The 17,974-nt window shown below is 37.4% G+C and overlaps 1 protein-coding gene across 2 annotated transcripts in view; it reads right to left on the bottom strand.

Annotated features, from left to right (window-relative positions):
• The window catches only part of LOC135323422 (uncharacterized), a 47,958-nt gene that overhangs the window by 20,244 nt on the left and 9,740 nt on the right, over window positions 1–17,974 (bottom strand). For both annotated transcript variants that reach the window (XM_064500837.1, XM_064500836.1), the window contains 5 exons: window positions 14,589–17,042; window positions 10,809–10,991; window positions 6,357–6,524; window positions 4,480–4,581; window positions 1,319–1,429 (listed from right to left, as the gene is read on the bottom strand). In XM_064500837.1, the coding sequence (XP_064356907.1) occupies window positions 1,319–1,429; window positions 4,480–4,581; window positions 6,357–6,524; window positions 10,809–10,991; window positions 14,589–17,042 (3,018 nt within the window). The remainder of the gene's footprint in view (window positions 1–1,318; window positions 1,430–4,479; window positions 4,582–6,356; window positions 6,525–10,808; window positions 10,992–14,588; window positions 17,043–17,974) is intronic.

Below are 17,974 nucleotides of genomic sequence, written 5' to 3'. Positions count from 1 at the left end.
TTGCAAGCACCAAGTTTATTTTATCGGTTTGGAGAACTGGCTAAATTTCATTGCTGGAAACCAGATGTGTGTGCATAAACTGGGATTTATACCAAAATTGCTGAGAATGCCCTTAGGGCCACCTTCAGTCTCTGTTATCTTACATTTGTTCTTGGGATTTCTTTCTTTTTTATGTCTTGGAGTCTACTAATGTTTTCTGCTATTTGTGCCCCTCACTGAGGAGGCTTGCTGTGGGAGCCTAACCTGTGTTAATCTGCCCACTTGTCAATTGCAAAAGATAAGTGCTCAGGAGAGGTGTTAGACTGCAAGATTGGCTGAAAATGTGGTATTGTTATCAGCAATGTGGTACTGTTTTATAATATTTGCTGATGCTATCCACACATCTACGGCTTTGCCCCTAGAGGCCTGAAATTCTGATTATACCAGATACTACTTCAGAGCAGGTGGCAATGCCTTGAAAAAGATGGAGAACTGTGACTATGACATATTTTCATTTGCAAAACATTTGCTGGATTTGGGATTACTTGACTTTGGGAATGCTGCCTGTGTGCCAAGATTCAGGCCAGGGGGTGTTCTCTTGGTGGAGCTAAAAATACTCTGTAATCAGAGATTTATCTGCTAAAAGACTTGACATACTCTTAAATGTAACAGTGTGAATGGCACCTCTATAATGAAAGAACTTGGTATGTGTCAAGATAAATTTGTCACTGTCTTGTAAAAGCATTTTAATTTATTGAATTTCCTGTGAGCCCTTGTCAAAACCATATCTGGGATAAATAAAAGAGCTGCAATAGATTGACTTTCAGCATGCAAACATGGGTATCTTTAGGTTTTAGTCATCACAATACTAGGAAGAATATGCATGATTAATACTACTGACTTTTTGTTTCTGCAATGCTGCAAAAGGCTGCCTCATGAAATAACCTCTCTGCTCTCCTGACTAGACTTCAGTTCCTGGCAACACAGAAATAGCTACTGGGAGCACTGAACCAAGCTGTGAATTTCCCCCCTGAGGAAGCATAAGGCATAAACAGGATATTGGTGTCTCTGATGTCACTTTCAGGAGACTCTTTCTCTAAGGCAGGAGAGCCAAAAGTATTATTGTCAAATGTACTCTTTGGGGAATATTTTGTCAGTGTGTCCATTTTCTGCTATGTTCCTAGCAAGGTCTAGATAAGCAAGTGATTTAGGCAATGCCAGTGTAGACGTATTAACTGTTAAATAAAACTTTTGTAGCCTCCATCACCATATTGTTTGTAGATTATGAGCATTGTATAGTGATCCTGATTCATGTAATTTAGGATGATTTTAAACTCACCTTTCCTTGCCAGATTTGCAGCTTCTGAATGTGGCATGCTGGTGACATCCGTTCCATTGACTGCTATCAGAATGTCCCCTACCTGAAGCCCTGCTTCTTCAGCTGCACTGTCTAGAATCGAAAGTAGAAAAATGGGATTTTATTATCAAGCTTATCTCTGTGATCAGGCTTTGCTAGCAAAACTGATGTCTGTCCAACTAGTCAAGAATTATGCTTTGGGGGTCTTCATGACTTCAACTTGGAGGTGGGGTAAGTTCTTCTGAGCAAGTTGTGAGTGCCCAACAAATGAAACCTCAGGGTTTAGGTACTGATTCAGTGCCAGAGAATCACTGGCAGTGGAGAAATGTCATTTAATATCATTATGATTTAAATACTTCAAGGGGCAAGTAGGCAGTTCAGTATTTTTGAGAGTTTGGGCCTAAGTTTCCAAAAAAGATCTGGTCCAATCCTCAGTGAAGACAGAGGAAAGAGCATCCATTACTCCAGTGAGTTACGGATTTTAGTTTTCTAAGCTACTGTTTCTCTTGCTGGTTAACAGAATTTGGCTACAATATTTTGTGGTTTGTGTCTTTAAGAGGAAATAACATACTAGCTAACAAAAGAAGTAAGTGATTCAGATTTGCTAGTGTATCATCATCTTGTTTATTTGTTAACTGTTGCAAAGTACATATACTCCTAATAAAATATGCCTCAGACAAACGCTAGCCAGGAATGGAGGCAAGTTAGATGTGATAAATGTGCTCCATTCACAAACACTAATGCACAATCACTTAAATCCCACCCACATATTTTTCAGACACAGTTTTTTCTTCTCATATTTAATTAAGCATTCCTAATATACTGGGAAAAAAACTTTCTGGAAAAAAAATTATTCCATGCCCATATTATCTAAAGTATAATTGTTAATAACCTGAACTCTATCAGTAAATGTGATAGTTGAGTGTGTTTCTGAGGACACTTAGAAGCTGTGGGGAACAGATTAGTAAAAACTTAATAATAAACAGTAGGCATAATAAAGCCATGGTTCACCCACTAATGTATTACAAACCACTCACAAATTAGACATTTTGGCTCATGGTGGCCTACAACGTATCATACAAGATTTTATGATCATAAATGCTCTTCAAAATATTATTTTAAAAAGTCTATTTCACTGTGCAACTGAAAAGCGATCCAGATACAATTTTTATGTCTCTTTTAATGGGGCCAGCCATATTTTGAAGAAATGGAATTTTACTAAAAGTTTGTCTGTAAAAAAGAATAGTCATTTGTTGTTTAAAAGTAAACACATTTGAAAACAGAAGACACAAATAAACTTAGGAATGACATAGAATGTGAGTAGCTGTTTTGCTATACTTCATTTTAATTAGTAGGTATTAGGGTTATGTGAGTTATCCAATATGTTGGATATTAGGGTTAATGCTGTGTGTATAACATGATTTATTTACATTTAGGTGTAAAACTCCCTCTTTTGCATTTGAAAGGTCTCTTCAGGGGTTATATTCTTTGATTTAAGAGCACCAGGGGAATCTGTATATTTACAATGGGGAAGTCAGCTGAAGCTTTTAAAACTAGGGAGAAGTAATATCTCTTTGGAGCAAAGAGAACTGCGCATGAATGGGAACTTGAATTCCCAGCAATCTGATACCACAGCTAGTTGTCCAAGTGCACACCACCACAGTTGTGGTATTTAGATCAATGATGGCAGAGCCCAGTAATTTTGTTTTCTTAAAATAATCAGCAACGAGTGATGGCAATCTTTAACCTCACTCTCAAAAATAACATACTAATGAGATGAGCAGAAAGAGTTTGTTTTCTGAAAATTACTTTCTCAGATTCATACCATATCATTTTGCATCTGAGTTATACTCTGAAGATTATCTAGTCTCAAAGGCTATAGATATAAAAAAATGTATTCTGGAGTAAAATTATGTACGTGTTTTGGGATAAATGGCATTACATAGTCACTTTAGCCATAATTCAATCTTACTAGGTCCTGTGTACAGTATTCTACAGGCAAAAGGTTTTTAGATTGACATTATTGGCTAGGCTTCAATTGAGAATGGAATTATTGTCTGTACATGCTTAAACACAGAACAATTTTCAAGGACATGTTGCCAAAATCATGTTTGTTTACATGTAGGTTACAGTAAGAGATTAAGAGATCCTTGGATAAATCATAACCAGCTCCTGCAGATGGACAGAAAATAAATCAACCACTTCTAACTTTTTTTTTCCTGTTGAATACATCTGTCCTTTGCATGAGGTGCTCTTCTAGACTGAAGGCTTTATTTTTAGCATTTAATAAACGGAACATTTGCTCTGAGGCAACAAGTTAGAATGACTTTTAGAAGTCATGAAAACAGCATCATGTATAAAACATGATGGCTGAGGTATGAATCTAACAATGTTCAGACCTTAAGAAGTTGTGTGGGTTTCTGATACAAGTCTTAAAGCTTGTAATGTGTTAGTAAAGTGTTTGACCTTTCAGATAAGTCATTTGCCTCTCTGCATTTTGCTCCTTCACTCAGATTTCTGCCTTTTCTGATTTTCTCTAGAGGAGTTTAATAATGACACCATTTGTATGCAGTATGTAAAGTGATGGGTTCAGCTAATGGATTTGCAGGCCTCCAGTATTAGACCAGTGTAGTCAGGAAAGGAGACAAGATGATACATAAGGCCAGGAAAGTATTCTTGCTGGTGGGCCCTCCTGGTCTGGGATGACAGTTTTAAGTCTTTGGTAGTAGAAATCTTTCAGTCTTGAGTCTACCTCCCGTTCCTTCTCTAACTCTACTGTGTCCATCCTGAGATGCAAAGAGCAGTAGAGCACACAGTACTCTAGATGTGGGTGCATCCTTACTGCATCCTCTGTTTCATTCTACGGTTGTTGTCATTAATGGATGTCAGCCCCACAGAGTGCTAGACCTTCCTTCTGGAAAGAGGTTTAATGCAGACACTTGCATAAAGTATGAACTGGTATCGGTAGCAGACCAGACCAGTGTCCTCTTTGCCTCCAGACTTACTGGGGCCTTAAGATGGTTTGTCACAAGCAGTTCAGAAGTGCAGGTATGTTTTATTAAATACCTCACATCCACTAATTGTGCAAATTATTCACCAACATCTTTTCACAGCAGAGGTTAATAGGTAGAAACACTACTTACTTGTGTCAACTTCAGTCACAAGGATAGGCTTTGAGAACTGGATTCGGAAACCCCATGGGTAATTGCCAGTTCCTTTAGCAATCTTCACTGTTCTTTCACGAACTGCAGGGGAGAGAAAAGGAGATCCTTTTTCTTTGCAAATCAAATTGAATTTAACAAGCAGCAGCTTGTTTATAAAACTTTCTATCGATAGGAACTGACATTCATTCTGCAAATTGCTGGGGTGGTTTCAGTACCACTCCTTGCTGTTTGGTACTGCCCCTCTGTCAGTCCTTACCTCCCTCACACAGGGACTGACAAAACCTCATCCATCCCAGGGCAAAATCTGACAGCTTCAGTGAAGTATGTTGTCATTCGCAGTTTACGTTAAGTGGCTGGACTTTGTACTGAAGTGGCAAAGATGCGCTCAAACATTCCACTCCACCGACTACATTTTGGGAGAGAAAATCACTCCTGCCCTCTGTTGAATGAATGTGTGTCAGAGCTCTAAGCTCCTGAACGATTTTAAGTCTATTTCTCCTTTTTATGTTTTTGAAGGTCTCCATCTTTTGGACATCAGTTGCTTCCTTTTTACTCTTGCATTCCTTCCTTGTTTGCTCCCCGCTCCCACTCCCTCACAGTCCTCTAGTCCGACCCCTTCCCCCTGCCCCCTTCCTCCCCACTGGGATCTCCTACCACAGACAGCCGTACCCATGTGAAGTGTCTTTAAGTCAGTAGAATTCAACACATAAAAGGATCATCCTCCTTATAAAGGAAGATCAGGGTCTAATTGTCTACTTCACATTTCAACTTTTCTCTTTCTCATAATAGCAATAAAGGCCTAATAGTATTATCATGTCTCAAAAGGTCTGGTTCATTAGTAAATGTTATACTCCTGACAGACTTTGGTGTAAACTCAAATTCTCAGTGTGTCTGCTTTTGATCATTTGATTCTTTTACCAGGTTTGTTTAATGGGGGCCAATTTAATATTATTTTATGATAGTTGTTTTGTCTTCAAATTGTGTAACATTTGGAAGATAGAAATTGCTTTAAAGGTTACGTTACCAGCAGGCCAATTGACGTCATCTATCTAAAAGAGCATAGATACTTCAATACCTACATTAAGTGGTTTGCTGAACTTCTGACTCTCCTCTGGGGAGAGAAAGCAATCAAAATGCTCTGTAGAATATTCTCATATATTTTAAAGGAGATTTTTCATACCTGGAGATTTATAGAGTGCATTTTGTTTCCTCCAGTGTGTGGTGAATGATTTATGAGCTCCAGCAAAGAACTATCTCCTGGAAAGCTACAGAGGTGTTTCACTTTGTTCTTAGTTCTTCAAAACATGTTACCTTTCAGTAACTTAACATATGAAAAGCAAAGGAAAACCCAACAAACAAAAAGACATTCACTGCATCTGTGCGTGACAGGGTTTAAACTGCAAACAGAACAAGAAGACTACTTCATACTCATAGCAAACTTTACGCTTTTCTCTCTGTTCTCTTCTACTGTTGAAAAGTTTGGTGGAGAACTGATTTTACGACAATTAAATATACTTTATGTCCAGAAATAGTCTTGTGTGATGTTGCCATGCTTGAAGAAGCTATGAAATACATTGCTTTTATTTTTACCATGCAGCAAGAGATGAGGTTTTATTCTGACCTTTTACCAATATAGATTTTGTCAAGTAATCATGATATTTTGTGAGAGATTAGCTCAATAAGAAATACTTATTTAGTTTTTTAATCCCCTTTTATCTTTTTGGATTCCTCTTTTTCTTGTCTTCAGTATAAGTGTCTGGCATCTTCTCCAAAACGTCAATCCCATGGTAGCCTCAGAGTGCCCAAATTACATGTAGTTGTATGACATTTATTACTTGTAGCTTTAGACTACTTACTTGCCACTGGTCTAGGCCTTTTGCTGAGACATCTAGGACTATTATTGGGAGAGACATCATCTCCTCTGAAAACCCAAGAAGCAGAATGAAAGTTTTCTGTATAGAAACCTCTGTCCTCATTTTCAGAATGTAGTCCCAGATCTACTGACCGGGCATCCTCTGAATTCACTATCATGAGGATAAAACAAACAAAAATAACATCAGTAGGCAAAATGACTGAAAATAACAGACTTCAGCCAATCAGCAAGGAATAAATGCCATGAACTTCATAATGAAGTGTTCGTATTGTCTCAACTTAGTTCTGCAATTTTGCTGCTGCTAATAAAGGACAGTCTACAAAGATGTCAGAATATAATATCACAATATTGGGTGCTATTGTATACTGAATGTGAATACCAAGTGAAGTCTAAATGCAAATGGTCAAAACAGGAGCTGCACCTGTTTAAGAGATGTCTGGCTTTAGGCAATTAATTGTGAAGCCTTCTTATCTGGTCTATTTCATTAGCAAGCTAAACAAGTTTTATAGGAATTTAGTATGAGTCCAGTGCATGTGGGAAGACTAAAAGAAGCAGGAAAGGAACTGACATGACTCAATGATTACTACATTTGTTTGCCTAATCTTAACTCTTCCAGATGCATAGTCTTGTATTTAGTTTTATTAAAAGGGAATTGAGGAAAGAGCCTTATTTTTGGATATAGAACTTTTGCCTGTCCTCTGTAACGCTTTAGGCTGCGGAATATTTGTTTGACCTGGTTTATTGTTACTTGTGTTGTCAGGAGTTTTCATAAAGAAAACTATATTATATATACAGTTTTCTAGTATATATTGTATGTATGTGTGTATATATATATATATATATATATATACACACACACACTATATTTACATAGAGTAAATAACCTCAAATGAATACATGCCTGCTGAGTTGTTCTTGTTAAAATAATATCTTTATAATGTCATACTGAAAAATACAGTGTTGCAGTACATGGTATTTCTCTGCTTCTGTGGCAGATTTGTCTTGTTTTCTGTAGATCTCATATTTTTGCTTTACTCTGCTAATGCACATCTTTAATTCTCCTGTTCTGCAGATCTGTAAGCTCAGAACAGACTCACTTTTGTGTCTCCTCTTGGCCACTGATTGTCTATATGAAACATTACGTTGTGGCTACAAAAGTTCAGAAATCCTGAGTTTTTGGAATATAGTGATCATTTTTTATATTCCCCTGCACAGTATGTTAAATTAGTGATTTTACTTTTTTAAAGCAGACTGGATTACATGGACAAATGATTCACTGTTCACTCAGTTACAGTACACTATTAGTAGTCTGTTGTCCTATGTTTTTACAAAAATCTGTATTGAAGTCCTATGAAATAGCAGGACTTTATTTAAGACATGTCATAGATAAACATAAAAAAAAACTTTGACTTTTTTCATTATAGGATATGAACTATTGACCAAAGGAAATTAAACCTTCATGCTTTCATTACAATAGTGTATGCACTATATCACTACATTTATAATGTATTCTAAGTACTTTATATATATACATCCTTCCAAAATTAATAGTTTTCATGGCAAAACTTTAATACTGAATTTTCAGATTGTTGCTTTATATTAATTTACATTCACAATGTCTTGTGTCTTGTAACGGGGTCCACTGGCTCAAACCATATTACCCAGTTCAACATGGAGACAGTGAAGAACTCTATAATTCCTCTGCTACAGCAAAAATCAGTAATTTTCAGGGTGACAAGGGGCCAGGACAGGAGGGGAGATGGCTGAGCGAGAGGCAGGCTGTAGACAGCGGTTTGACTGTGGAGAAAAAGGCTGTGCAGTGGCAACTTTCTGAGCAGTGTGGGAGCTACAACTCAAAAGCTAAAACCAGATGGTGAAAGGCATAGAAAAGTATAAAACGTCAGAGAAGACGTTAATGGATAGACTGAAAAAACACTTTAGTATAAGCGGTCTGAGAGGAAAAAAAAAAAAGAAATCATGGTCCTTCAAGTACAAAATGCCTTGTATAACGCAGCTGGGGAAAGGCACTATTTGCTTTGTTTATCCTGTATTTGCTGTGAGAGTTATGTAGAATGATTTCCAATTTCAAAACAGAAAAGATAAAAATTAACCTTTCTTTAGTTTTGTTCAACAAGTTACTTCCTGGATACATCTAGCATGTATCCAATGCAATCCAATTTTCTTTCACTTTGACAGTTTGCTTAGCTGTATCTACATACTCAAATATGCCACATCTACTGACTTCTTCCTTATTACACAGACAGTGTAAGATGCCATTATTAACTGTATAAAAAGCACTAATAACTAGATGCTACTGAGCTGTCATACTTAAAATACATCTTAACCAACTAGCATGAATTTATAAATGAAGAAAACCTAGACTAGTACCAAGCAATTAAGTACAGCACAGTGTTTTGACAATTAGAATACTGAATTGTTAAAACTGTCATAGAGCTCAAAGTGCACCGAATAGATAAAAAAACAGAAAGAAATATTGGCACTCTGGCATTAGGGAGTTATGCCAAGACATTTCTTGAATGTCTCTTCACCTCTCCTCTGCTCAGTCTTTTTGGCACAGATGTCAAGTCTAGCATCTTATGAATGTCAGGGATGAGCAGCACTTAGGTTCTTTTTGGCTATTGGAATCAAGCATCTGAGGAGTTGCAGCTGCCAAGTATGGATGAAAGTTGTCTCAAGCCTGCAAACACCAGGGAACAGGCTAGCAGCCAAAGGGAAATGGACAGAAAGGGTATATTATCAAGCCTCAGGCCTGTAGCATGCTGTCCACAATAATTAGATACTAGGATTTGTGACAGAATTGTCTGATCTGGTCTAGAGGCCACTTCAGGCTCATGCCATATTCTGGCAAAAGTCTTGTCTCAAGGAAAGCAATTCCAGATATTGCAAGTTGTTTTTTCTTTTTTTTTTCTTTGCCCCCCGCCGCCTCTTTTTTTAGTATACCCTCTGTGAAATTAGTTTGTGCCTCATCTAGTAAACCTAACAGTCCAACTCGGTGTTCAAGAGCAATTACTGTTGAAATCAATGAAGGCTTTATCTTGCTGTATGTATCTCCTGGTAGGTTTGGGCTGTCGTGATTTGTAATGGTAACTTTAAAATCTTTTTGCAGTGGACTTGAATCTTGCTTAGGGACAAAGATTGTAAGCTGTTGCCAACAAACAGCTTTTTGGTTTGTATGTCAGATCAGTCAGTCATCCCTGCTGTTTTGATAATGGGCATTAAAAACTTAGGGAGTGGCTCATTTGCCTGAACACAGCCTGCAAGTATCATATTAGATGTCTTAGGGTATCCCGCTTGCCCTACAGTTACTGCTTCAAAAGGGCACGGGTATCCTGTAGGTCATGTGTGATATCTGAAAGTCCCATATGGATACCTCAGAACCCTACTGGCATCCCAGATGGCACCAGACACCTATGTTTAGGCAATGCATTGAGCCCCTACTGATTATAGGAGTTATCTCTCCAGTACAGAGATGGAACATACTCACAATTTATGTTGTATTGGACCTACACGGAAGATACCAGTCTCATAGCTGTCAGTCTTACACAGGTTTGCACTTCCTATTGACAAAACTTCCCTCACAAAAAAGACATTGTAGCACAAAGTATTCCTGTAAGAAAGGGAACTATGTGTCTGCGGTATCAGTAATGTTTCCCGTTTGCTAACAAAAGGATAAAAAAACTCTTCATCTGTAAAGTCTACTTCTTATAGTAGTTAAAATAGCAAACCAGGAGGCAAAGGCAACATTAAGTGAGAAGAAAAGCATATGTTCTCTCCTAGACTGTACAGTCCCTGCATGGGGACTCCAGTTGCATGAAGTGTAAATTCATTAAGCAGTTCATCTTTAAAATTCCTTCCCATGAGATTTCAAGCTGCTGAGTTTGGTATAGCCTCAAACATGTAGCAAGGTGACAGATTTCTTAATGAGATAGTTACAGGAATAACTGTTCCAGTAACTAGAGGGACAGTGAAGGACAACCCGGGCAGCAAACCTGAAGATAAAGGCTGGGGGAGGTATCTTAGTGAGGAGAAAGGAACTCCCAGCTTCCCATAGCTCTGACCTAAGCAAAGTAGGCAATGAGACTGTGACATTTTTGCTGCACCCATAAAACTGCTGCCATGAGCAGTTACCTGTCTATGTTTAGAGTTTGTCCTGTGCCTAATTGTGTATGGACAAGGATGGTACAATCTACTTTTTATCAGTCAGATTGTTTGTTCTGTTGTATGAAGGAGAAAGAAGGAACCTAAATCCCATGCTGAGGAATGGTTAAATTGGATAAAGTATGATTGCTCACAGTAATGACTAAGATAGAGACTCAGGTTATGAACTGAAGATCTATTTCAATGGCTGATAATCCTAACAGGGTGTCAGTCACATAAAGGAAAAAGAATACAATTGTCAGACTAATGTACTCACCTGATCCCTCAGTGATTGTGCTGTTTATGGAGCTTCCTCCAGCTGAACTGCATTTTTTGCTGTCTTTGAACTGTTTCCGTCTCCTGGCCCATTGGTCTATTGCTTCTTCCTGGGAGCTATCGCTGGCTCTGGTGTCTTTCAACAAAGGTAGCTTTCTGGTCTTATTCATTTCTGATTTCAAGTCTAAATTATAATCAGATGTTGTTTGTGAGAAATATGTGTAAGAAAAAAATTTCAGAATATGCTCAGGCAATTATACTGTTTTAGATTTCCATATTGTAAGTATGAGTAGTCTGTTTGCAAGCACAGAACTGAAAATACCAAATAATACTGAAAATATTCATAAACTGTATCTTTTTAGAAGAACTGAGTTCTTCACACAGAGATGAGTGCATCACTTGGTTCAGTGTCCTTTCTGTCTTGTTCTGGCCTCACTCAGGTCACTATCACGGACATGTATCGCTGAGCTGCTTTTCCAAGACAACTGATTATTGGTGAGAGTCAGGAAACTGGTTTCTTGAAATGCCTTTTACATGAGTCCTTGTCCCTCTGACTATACCTAAGTTCTCACATCATCATCAGACTTCTATATTGCCTGCACTCCTCCTCCCAATCCTGTTCACACAGCTTTGCTCTATTTTTTCCACTCTGTTCTAAATGCTCTCTGCCTTAGTTGAAAATTGCCATGTTTCCCTTCCAGCATCATTCAATTATTGAGCACAGGAAGCCGCACACTGCCTCTCGTGCCCAAAATCTTGGCTAATTAATAATGTGTATTCCCACATTCCAAGCGGACTCTGATTCACATTAATCACTTTTAAAACTTTAAACGCTCATTTTTTTTCCTGGATGCACACATTTACTTATTTAAGGTGGGATCTCCACAGAAATAACAAGCATGCAAAATTCAAATTCATCCATGGACTAAAAGGTGGCCAAAGTTATGGGTTCAGGGTGGCACAAACCAGGTGAGGTGATAGTTAAGAGACAGCACACACAGAGCAAAGTCTTATCCAGGGGGAAATGGAAAGAGAGGGGAACAAAATCAGGAAAAAACAAATAATCATTCCTTGCTATTGTGAGCTAAGTGCACTTCTGTGCAGTGTGTTTAACCACCGAGGTCCAATGTGTAAGTCAAGGTTTTTTGAGCATGTCTGAGACAGGCAGAATAGAATAGCAATACAAAAATGGCTGGCTGCAGCAAGGGAGGAAAACATGGAGTACTTTGTTTACAAAGCCATTCTAGAATCAAAACAGGTTTTTTTCCTACTCCTTAATTGTTTCATTGTCAAGGTTTCCAAGCTTTTTAACCTCACTCCAAAGCCACTATTCTGGGGACAGGTGGAAGCTAGAAAAACTTACCTTTATTCTGAAGGCTTCCTTCAGTGTCTTCTTTCTATACCTCTCTTCTAAAGAGATTTCATTTAATTAATTTTCTGTTTATTTTTGTGTAGTATACATATCTCAGTATCTAGTTATCTATCTATATAGTCAATAGCAGACTTTTAGTAGTTTTGAGATTTCCATTGGCAGTGCCAAAACAGGTGAACTTGGAGAACATATCAAAATTTTCTGTAGCTACTGTGAACAAAAAATATTATTAAAAATTTTGCAGTGTTTTTTAAAGATTACTAAGATTTTAAAAGTACTTTTCCCATGATAAAAAAAGTACCTATTTTCAAACAGTGTGAAACTCCTAGTCTCCAAACCTGCTAGACACATTCTCTTCTGGAGTCAAATATGGCAGGTTGCATTTCAGGCGGACTGGTGTCTTCTGAGGCAGTTACTTCATAGTTTCAGCTGAAGCCAGAGATCTTGAAAACTGCTCTCTGACATTAGTGGCATAACATTAATGGCATAACATATGCAGATAGTTACATCTGCTCATGTTAAAAGAAATAGTCAAAGCTGTATTATTCTCTGGTAGATAATAATGCAAAATTACATATCCTTAGAACTTGGCATAGAAAGGTTTCTTTGGGACTCTAGGGGAGCTTGCTCCCCCTGTGGTCCCTCAAAGGCCAACAACATCATCTTGTTGTGGTCCCTCTTCAACAATATCTGCAAAATATGTGGATGCATGTTTGCATGTTATTAGCTGCTTTGCTTGCATGACATTATATATTTTGAATGTAGAGTCTGATCTGAATCCACATGATAACATAGGGAAAAATTGCAGACCATTTTGTACACATATATTGGGGCTTATGCACACTGAAGTCATAGTGAACTCATTTTACCAAAAAAGGACAGATGAAAATGTGGCTCCAAAGATCCATGAACTGGCTCTTATAAAATTCACTTAAGCAATTTTTACTGCAAGTACTTAACATTTAAAAACAGTATTTCCATACTAGTGCAAATTTTTACAGATTTTTATGTTGTAGGATTTCTTTTGTGGCCTCTATAGACTTATAATGACTAACATTTTAGTATTGCATGCACTGAGTTATGTTTACATTCTTGTAAGTATAATTGGCTCTATAGCCTTTTATTCTTATTGTCCTGAGATTCTTATGTAACTAGCTCTTCCCCAGTTAATAATTTTATCACAAAAAATGGCATGAAATATACCATTAACATTGCACAGATTCAACTGGTTCTGGAAACCTCAAATTCCGTTTTTCCTTAAATGCCAAAATATCTTTGCAGCCTTCCAAAAGCTTTAAAAAAAGTATTTCTTTAAGTTAAATCTCAGCAATGTGCATGTGCATTTTTCTGTACTTTACTTCATAGTAAAAAATAGAAAAAAAAATGTTATCTGGGAGATAGACAATTTTAGACATCCTATTTGAAATGCTAGCTTCACTGAAGTAAATAACAAACTTCTCACTGTTGTTTGATGTTTACATATTGTGTACGTGTTAAAAGAATATTGTGAATGAGGATGATCTGAGTTATATCTGCACATAATTTTAATTTTTCTTTAATCAAGTTAAGAGGTTTGGAATGATATTTCAGACATACAGACTGAAGATTTACAAATGTGTGTATACATATTCATATGTATAGGTAAAGTAAAAAGCTTATATTGTAGTGTACAGTGTTCCAGTATGGCTTCACATTTTTATGATTCAAAGCACTCCTTTTAAGTGACCCAGTCATGGACATGGGTGGATAGATTACAGAAGGGAAGATAAGAAGTTTTGTAACAGATTCATACCCCATGTAAAAACACAAGATAAAACAGCCCCCTCCCCCAACCTTTGTCATATGCAGTTTTCTCAGCTATATAAAGAGAGGAGAAAGGAAGGTTAAATGATCTGCTGTGGTCATTCCGAGCCCCATAGAAAGCTCAGCCAGAATTAGGATGAGATGTTCTTAGAATTCAATATTTCCTTGGACCACATGGATTCCAGAAACAGATTTATGTGGTTTCTAAATACCGACCAGAGCTCTGAGAGTGTCACAGGGCAGCCATAAAACAACAACAACAAAAAAACCAAACAAAAAACCATGTTTTGGTGTTTGCTTCTCTCACTTAGATGTATCAGGTGGGTTGGTTGTTTAATATAGAAAACCCACTTCTTGAGCAAAGCCTAGAATTTTCTAAAATTTTCTTTCATTTTTATTAAAACTTACTTGGCTCTGCAAGACAGCTCCTAGGATCCTCAACACAATAACTGTATAACATAACCAAATAGCTAAGCATACCAATATGATCTCTTTGTAAAGTAATAATACACTTTCTTTTTCCCAAATAGATTTCAATAACGCACTAAGCCAATGACACAGAAAGTGCATAAGTGATATTAACTCTAGAAGTCTTAGAACACCTACCTTTCTGACTAATCTGTTTTACTGATGATGTGGGGATATCTGTATTCTGATGAAAATCTTCCTTCAGTTCAGTCTTTTTCTCAGTTTCATCAGAGTTGGATTTGGCTAACTGATGTAGCTGATGGGCTTCAGGCTCTCTTCTTAAGCTATCATCGGATAATTGTTTGCTGCAAAGGTTTTTGGTTGTTTCCTTGATACATGAATGTTCTGTGAAAATCTGTTTCTTTTCTGCATATGCTGAAGAAGTAGATAATGTGGCAGCCTGTGCTGAATCATTATGGCAATTAGCTTCATCAGGGATGTTCTCAGACACGTCCTGTATCTCAGACAAGCTTTCTAATTCATTTTCCGTGTCAAGCTCCTCAGAATACAAGCTTCCCTCTTGTATACTACAGGGAAGTTTAGGCTCCTTTCTTATTGCAGGGCCAAAGGAATCGGGTATCAACTTGTTGTCACCTTGGATGATAAGTCTTTGTTCTAGCTCTCCAGTTATTACAGTCATTACTGATCCCCTCCTTTTCTTTGTTACTGCAGGCTTTGCAGGGGATAGCTGAACGTTTGGCTGTAAAGCTAAAAGGTGGGTTGGGACACATTTGGTAGCTGCATCATCAGTACTTTCCTTGTCACTAATAAGCTCACCTGATGGGCTTCTGGAAGGTGAAGAGACCTGTGTCAGCTGAGCTTTGTTCTTCAAATCTACATGCTTTTCTAGATGATTGTACTCTGATGTCCCTTCATCTAACATGCTTTTGGTAGACTCTGTATCTTCCTCCCTTATGGCTAGGTTTCTCAGAGGCTCCACATGTTTATTTTCTTGTTTCTCATTTATAGGATCACTGGAATGAAGAGTCTTTATTAATGTTTCTTCACTTTGCCCTATATAGTTTGCATACTCATTCAGTAAACAAGTATCATCTAGACTTTCAGATGGATAAATGGTAATATTATGATCAAATGAGGTGAAAGCGTACTGATATGAAGACTTAAGACTTCTCAAACTTCTCAGTGATGAGGTGAAGTCAGGACACCTACAAAGTTCTGTATCGCTGGTATGAGTGTGTGCGTTCTTGCTGTAAACATCTCCTGGTTTGGCCTCCTTAGGTAATACTTTTAAGGATAAGGAGGGCAATGAATAAAAGCCAGAATCCCTTCTAAGATGAACTGGTGATAGTACATCAAGGGTGGTATCTGGGAAAGACTTTCTTCTTGCTGCTTTTTGTCCAGTGTCACTGCCACTGTCGCTGACATTTCTTTCTTGACCTGTTCCACTGCTCTTATTGATGAGTGCCTTATCAAAGTTTGGCTTATTCAAGATATTACTATCTAGAATATTTCTATTATGCATACTTGAGAAAATTGTTTTATCTTTTGAAAAATATTCCTTTTCACTTGTGTGGTCTTTATACTCCTTTTTGTTATGTTTACAGAAATAATTTTCTTCTTCCCAAATTCTCAAGGCTGCAGAGAGGCTGTCAGAGTCTCTTCTGTCATTATCAGAGTACAAAGACACCCCCTCTGAAATAGTATCCAAATGCATTTTGTCATAGTCAGCAAACTCTTCAGGTGGAGGGAGAAGTATGGATCCATCCAGGAATGTACAGTTGTCCTTTTCATGAAGGCTAAAATATGACTCACAATCTGTATTGCAAGGTGCCTCTGTTACAGAATAATCTGTTTCACTCCAATACATATCTTCATGGTTGCCGTTGCAGGTTTTGCTATGTATCTGTTCACCAGGTCTGATGTTAACCATTAGATTTTTCTTTCTATTGGTATATTTCACTTTAATTTCTTTTCCTTCAATATTCATTTTCAGGGAGGCATCCTTGTTAGTGGCAGTTTGGATTTTATGTTTAGAGGATACCGTATATTTCTCATTGTCATCAACTGAATGGTTAGTTGAAGGACACTGGTATTTAGGACATTTTGAATACTGACTTTTCTGGAATCGTCTTTCATGACAGCGTTTACTGTTCTTTGAACTTTTCCTTTTTTTGACTAGAAGGTTTGTTCCCGTACCAAACAAAGAAAGGTTCTTAATTTCAACTTTCATATTAAATGAACTGTATTTTACTTCTGCAGTAATTTTTCCTGTGGCCAAGCTAATGGACTTTGCAGAGTCTGGTTTGCCCCACAGTGTAATTTTTCCTGTTGATGAGCCCTCTGACTCACCAAAAGTTACTGTAGCTAGGATTACATTTTGCTGAGGAGAGAACAGTTGAGGAGGGCAGTTCTTTTCCTTCTTTTCTTCTTTTTCACTGTCTGATACATTATCAAGGTCTCTATCTTCAGATGCATCTGAGCTACTCTGATTCTTATTTTCATGATCTTTTCCATTTTCTTCAGAACCCTTTACATCTGATGGCTCAGAGAAGTGAGCCAGCTCCTCATCTACTTTATTTTCAAGGCTTTCTAGATTTTGCTGGCATTTACAAATGGGTGGCAATTGTTCATCTAATTTAAGGAGGGAAAAAAAAGAAAAACATTTTTCCTGTGATTTGGTAGGCAGCATCATAACTCTATGGTTAGCTTTGAGACACTTCTCACAGAAAATGCTGATTTTAGCTCTAAAGTTTAGCATATTTTCCACAACAGTATTTTTTCTGTCCAGTATTCATTTCTTTTGACATAGTTATCTGATAAGTAATACAAAGCCAAATAAGGGAGCCCATGTTAACTCATTCTAATTACAAGAACTCACTCCAGTTACAGGAAATTGATATATTACATTTCTTTTTTCTCAGAAAGTTTTATAGTAGTGAGATGATATAGGATTCAATTTGCATTTAGAAAGATCTGCCCTTTTTACTTCCATTTTTCTTCTGAGTATTTACTTCTTTCTTGTGAACACACTGGGACAATCAATATGCCATTGCATGTTTGCAATCTGGGGTAGATTACATGGAACTTGACTTTTATAATTCTTTTACAGATCAGCAAACAAAGGGATTAATGAATATTGTCACAATCACAGAGCAAATCAGTGGCAGCATTCCCAGGAGGAATGAGCCACAGCTCCCTGTTCTAAGCTCAGGACAATACTGTTTCCTGGGGGAAGCTGTACTAGGCAAGATTTCATGGCATTTATACAGCACATGAAAATCTGCCTGGCTCAAGTTTTTTTTAGAATAGGTCATGTGCATTAGAGGATAATAGTTTACAGTGACATCTACCTAAGTAGGATTAGATCAAGCTATTATACTTTAACAACATCAATAAATTTACAGTGAGAATGATGTAAACTCGAGGTATGAAACATCAGCATCTTTGGAAAGACTCTCAGAAAGAAGTAGGATAGCAGCTCAACAAAAATGAGTAGTCTCATCAAGACATTACCTACATGTAACCACACTTGAGTGTGTAAATATTTCCAATCGAAGAAACAG

Source organism: Dromaius novaehollandiae, chromosome W, assembly GCF_036370855.1.
Source record: "Dromaius novaehollandiae isolate bDroNov1 chromosome W, bDroNov1.hap1, whole genome shotgun sequence".
Classification (NCBI taxonomy): Eukaryota; Metazoa; Chordata; class Aves; order Casuariiformes; family Dromaiidae; genus Dromaius; species Dromaius novaehollandiae.
This window is presented reverse-complemented; position numbering and strand designations above follow the sequence as displayed.